At 34.6% G+C, this 6,000-nt stretch overlaps 1 protein-coding gene across 1 annotated transcript in view; it reads left to right on the plus strand.

The window, feature by feature from the left end:
• Window positions 1-5,045, plus strand: part of PLS1 (plastin 1) — a 108,376-nt gene extending 103,331 nt beyond the window's left edge. The window contains exons 15-16 of the mRNA XM_036849459.1: window positions 4,158-4,282; window positions 4,519-5,045. Of these exons, the coding sequence (XP_036705354.1) occupies window positions 4,158-4,282; window positions 4,519-4,654 (261 nt within the window). The 3' untranslated portion in view covers window positions 4,655-5,045. The remainder of the gene's footprint in view (window positions 1-4,157; window positions 4,283-4,518) is intronic.
• Window positions 5,046-6,000: the final 955 nt, after the last annotated feature.

Consider the following 6,000-nt stretch of genomic DNA (forward strand, 5'->3'; position numbering starts at 1 on the left):
TTGAAAGCTATGATAAATGGTACTAGTAAGAACCTATTAATCATAATCAAGGCAGTGCTGTACCCAGAAATTTTAGAAAAGACAAATTTACCCATTTTAGTTGCAAAGTAATTTTTCCTCACCAAGAAGATGAGGAGGTGGTATATCAGCTAATGACAATAATCATAATTACCATTTATTGAGTCCTATGTGTCATTATGCTAAGCATTTCACACATTGTTGTTTCTTTTAATTCTCTCAACTCTATAAGCAAAAAGGTGAGCATTAGAAAAGTTAAATACCTTGTCCACTGTCATCAACTATTAAGCAGAAAGCTGGATTTCATATCCAGATCTAACTGCAGGCTGAAAGCCAAGCTATGGAGTTGTATGGCCCCGGGTTTGACACAGGCTTAGCCACTTCTTAGCTATGTGACATACTGCTCATTCATTCCATAAATATTCAAAGCTTACTCCGTGTCAGGTACTTTGCTAGGTGCTGTGACTACAAAATGCTCTCAAAGAGCTCACTGTTTAGGAAAGGAGGCAAATAAGAAAACAGGAATCACAGTATGGGGTGTTAGCAGTGCTACAGAAGTCAGCTAAGGAGAATAGGGAGCATGTGAGGAGGGCATGTGTTTTCCAGAAATCTTAGCAGTTTATACTAACAGCTGGGTTACATCTCTTGATGAATAAAACTGATTTTATCTCTGGCTCACATTTAGTATCTATGTAACCTTGGGCAAATTATTAATTTCTCTATACCTGAGTTACCCCATATTTAAAATGGAGGTATTAATAGTATCTATCTTCTGGGTCTGTTGTCAAGCTAAATAAGTTAACACATGTAAATAGCTCAGTCATACCTGGCACACATTAAGGGCTCAATAAATGGAGCTTACTACACTATACTACTGGTACTGCCAATATATAAAGGGCATCATGGAGAGGTTCCTGTTGTGATTTTTTTAGGGAATTTTGGCGGCCACAACACTGTTTTTCCACTTTTATTTTCAAAAGTGACAGGAGGAACAATGGAATGTAATGTCCTACTAGTTATGTATATCAAATTAAGAGAAGAGATGGTACAACTCACTAACTTGAAAATCAAGGGCTTCCATGGGGGCTCGGTGGTTAAGAATCCGCCTGCCAATGCAGGAGACACAGGTTCGAGCCCTGGCCCAGGAAGATCCCACATGCAGTGGAGCAACTAAGCCCGTGCGCCACAACTACTGAGCCCGCGTGCCACAACTACTGAAACCTGTGTGCCTAGAGCCCATGCTTCGCAACAAGAGAAGCTACAGCAATAAGCCTGCGCACAACGAAGAGTAGCCCCTGCTCGCCGCAACTAGAGAAAAGCCCATGTGCATCAACGAAGACGCAGTGCAGCCAAAAATAAATAAAATAAATAAATAAATATATTTTTTAAAAAAAAGAAAATCAAGCCAAACTCTAGACTAGTTATCTTTAATATTCTAGAAATTCTTTTTGCTTAAGTAATTTCTATATGATTAACTTAAGGAAAGTGAAAGAAAAATTATGAAAATGTATTTATATACTAAACCAAGGGTTTTACAATAACCCCTGCCCTTTTTGCAGTAAAATGTCTTTCACTGATAATATGCAAATCAGGGGAGCTGGAAGATAGGCCTGTTTTTTTGGAAATAGGAAGATAAGGAATCCAATATCTTTAGAAACTTAAATTTTTCATTCAACTCAGTAAAAGTTTTTCTCAAGGTGAATCATAAGGAAATAGGTGGAAAAATCCTTGTTTCCTAAATCTAAGTTAAGAAATATTTAAAATACCACGAAAGGGTATAAACTTTCAGCTATAAGATGAATAAGGTCTGAGAATCTAATATATAACATGGTGGCTATAGTTAACACTCTTTTGTATAACTGAGATTTGCTAAGAGAGTAGAACTTAAATGTTTTCACACACACACACACACACCACACAAAATACATACATAAGTGAGGGTGATGGATGTATTAATTAATTAGATGGGAGGGATCTTATCAAATCATCAAGATGTACACGTTAAGTATCTTACAATTTTATTTGTCGATTTTAACTCAATAAAGCTGAATAAAAAACAAAACAATTTTCCCCAAACTTAAAAAAACCCTCATAAATATGTAAACAAGTAATCAAAATATAGCACAATTAAGCCACTTGTCTGATTGTGAATCATCATAGAAATATTATATGAAAAGCACATAGAAATTTTTAATTTATTATCGAATGACATGCATGTTAAGCTTTAATTTTAGAGAGTATAACAGTGTACATTAGAGTCTTCTAGAAAGCTTATTAAAAATGTAGATTCCTAGCCCCATCCACAAATAATCTGACATTACTTTGAGTGCAAGGATTAATTTGTGCTTTTACTAAGCACCTCAGGTGATTTTCATGTAGGCGGTCTGCAGGCTACACATTGAGAATGTATGTGTGAGAGTTTTTCAGAAATAGAAAAGATGCCCCAAAACCAGATCTGGATTACCAGCATCATATAGACTTAAGGACCCTTATTATTTTTATCCCTCTATTTCTACTTCACCCCCCAAAATCTGTTTCATAAAATGAACATTCCTGAAAATGAAGAATATAAATTTTTCTAAAATTAATAAATGTAGTAGATCATGGCCCCAAAAAGAACTTTGTACTCTTCACATGGCTTCAAATTGTTTTAAATTGATTTAAACCAAAAGTAAAGGCACAGAACAATAGCAAAGATCCAGAGGCAGGGTAGACATTGGGACTGGTTGAGCCAGTAATTGAGGAATGTCAATCAGCTTTTGTCCATCTCTGCTTTGCCGTCTAAAGTGGTTTCCTCTAAAGTTGGTTTTCCTTTTGCTCATTGGATAGCTGCTGGTTGTGCCAGAGGTTTCATCCTCTCATTCACATTCAGGAGGGGGTGTTGCTAGCTTTCCATAGCTCTTCCTGGATAGTAAGGGCCTCACATTAAATTAAATTAAATTAAGTTAAATTAAATTAGTGATTGCCAAATAAATCACTGTGGCAATCAGATGGGATTCCTCCCTTTGGCTTTTTTAGACTATTTTTTCCAACCTTTTTTCATTATTGTTTGCCTAATGAGTCTTTTAGACATTTTCTTCCTAAATTCCCCTCCCCCCATGAAATTTTAATGCCATAGATATTAGTATATCTGTTATTCACTGTATTGCTCTATACGTAAAAAGAATAAGTTTATCACCTTACCCGCAGAATAAACGGTCTACACTAATTCAGGGTCGCTCTTGGAGCTGTGGATGAGGTTAATTTTCCTTGAAGCACACGTCCATATATGGATACAGAGCAAACATGTGGGTTCTGGTAGGATGGAGAAAGTAGTAAGGAGTGGATTCTGGGTAGGCAAGCGACAGTTGCTACTATTCATGCTGAGAGACAAAACAAATAATTTGTTCAAGTGCTGGTAAGTTGTACAATCAATTCAGACCAGGATTTCTGACTTCAGTAGCAGTGTTCTATCCACTAGAATTTCGTTGTCCATTTTTAGTTGCCTTGGAGGAAACTTCAAAAGTGGAGAGAATCTTGGGCGTTAGAGTCAGACAGTCGTGGGTTCAAATACTGGTTCTGTACGTACTGGTTGTGTGAACAGGTCTTTTGAGCTTTCTGACCTTCATGTTCTTCATTTTAAAATGAGAGATTATAATTTCTTTATTACTAGGCTGTTAGGATTAAACAAACTGAACATGTAAAGCAACAAGAATAATGCCTTTCTAAATATTAGTTCCTTTCCACTATTATTTTAATTTTTCTTTCTGAAAAATTTTAAGTGAAGGCTTAGGAGTCCATGGTGTAAGAAGAAGAATGTTACTAGAATTTGCAAAACTATTCACTTAAAATTCATCTCCTATTCCCTTTCAAAAGTTGTTTATTTTTTACAGAATGGATACTGTAGTTAGCATACTTTAGGAATTGTCACATCCACAAACCTTATTCCAGGTATGATGACAATTCTCTATACTGTAAGCTCTGTAAGGATGAAAGGAAAAGCATATTTTAAATGGTTTGTGATTTGTGTTGTTTGCAGAATAGCTGAATGTTAAGTATAATGAAAATTTATAAATTGCTTTTAGTTATATGGTTATGATCTTCTGGTCTGACATTTACAAAAGATGTTTATGAATGTTCATCTATTCTTTCTTTTCTAGGACAAATCTATTAGCACTAGTTTACCTGTCTTGGATTTAATAGATGCCATTGCACCAAATGCAGTTCGTCAAGAAATGATCAAGAGAGAAGACCTTTCTGATGAGGACAAGCTGAACAATGCTAAGTAAGCCTTTATGGTTTATATTAGAACATAGTGGCTCTTTTGTTCTTAATCCTTGCAGGTGAGGCTATTATGTCCTTAAAATTCACAGTTTTAAGTACAATTTATGTGAGGAATATGATTTAAAGACTCACAAACTTAACTTTCTTGTAAAGTTAACCTTGTCAAAATGTTTCATTCTTTTGTTAACATATATTAAGTGAAAACAAATAGCAAGATATTTTTCTTGTCTTTTCAAGATACGCCATTTCAGTTGCTCGAAAGATCGGTGCCCGGATATATGCCTTACCTGATGACCTCGTGGAAGTGAAACCCAAGATGGTTATGACAGTGTTTGCATGCTTAATGGGAAAAGGACTGAACAAAATAAAATAATGAAACATTTATTATGATTTCTGCCACATTAAACACATTGAATGCCTCACAGTTTACAGAATTCTGAAATGTAGTGGGTATTAAAACCAGAGATTATTTGTATGCTCAACACAGTTGTATGAATCATTAATGAATTTAATATCCTGTTCATACTAGCTAGGATTTGTTGACAATTAATTTACCAGTCGATACTAATAAGAGTGTGTTCATTTTCAAGATGATATTTATGATTAAATTATTGTTTCCTGAAAGTCTCATTAAAACAAGACTAATTCATTCTTTTTCATGGTTCAAAAATGATCAATGCAAAACTTTTTCTGCAGGTCCTGCTGTGAAATGTGTTTTGATTTTGTGTGTGTGTTGATTTTGATCATAAATGTATTCAAAGTCATAATCCAGTTTAATCCTTTTATTTTTTTCCTCCAACTATGTGAAGTGGTCCAAAACTTTAACTTTTCTGTAAATTTCTATACTGTCTAAAATTTTTAAGTGACAAGTATTGTTCATTAACATTAAACTTTTTTATATATAAGGACTAACTCATGAATAAACTTCAAAGTACATTCTCTTGTATAAGTAGCAGGAGCTTTTTACTTAAAACTTAATTTTAACTGCATCGATACTTTACATGTACTGGTTTGGTAATACAGCTTTAACTATGACATGCAGCATATATATGTTGGTAAGATGTTATTAGAGAAATATGTGTGTACATATACATATTTTGCACCTGAATTACCCAGGTTTTCTTAAATGGTATGTATACAGTCAACTCTCCATATCTGATGCATGCATATCCAATGGTTCCATATCCACAGATTCAACCAACCGGCGACCAAAGATATTTGAAAAAAAGAATTCCAGAAAGTTCCAAAATGCAAAACTTAAATTTGCCAAGTGCCAGCAACTATTTCCATAGCATTTACATTGTATTTACAACTATTTACATAGTATATTAGGTATAAGTTATCTAGAGATGATTTAAAGTACACGCAAGGATGTGTGTAGGTTATATGCAAATATAAGGATTTGAGCATCTGCGGATTTTGGTATCCTTGGGGGGGTCCTGGAACCGGTCCTCTGGATACTGAAGGATGACTGTATTGGTCAGTTAACCAACATTAAGTAATTATTGTGCTCCCACTAGGTGCGTAACACTTTTCAGTTTGTAGCTATCTGGTACATGAAGATTTCTTTTAGAAATATTCATTTTGGATGTGCATATAGTTACTTTTCAACTGACTTCAAACACTGGCTACAGCTCTCAAAACATGTTGATACCATATTATTAGCTTCATATTACACGTGCTAATTTTTGATATTCTAGCCCTAAATAATTTAGAGTA

The sequence above is a fragment of the Balaenoptera musculus genome, chromosome 4 (genome assembly GCF_009873245.2).
Source record: "Balaenoptera musculus isolate JJ_BM4_2016_0621 chromosome 4, mBalMus1.pri.v3, whole genome shotgun sequence".
Lineage (NCBI taxonomy): Eukaryota > Metazoa > Chordata > Mammalia > Artiodactyla > Balaenopteridae > Balaenoptera > Balaenoptera musculus.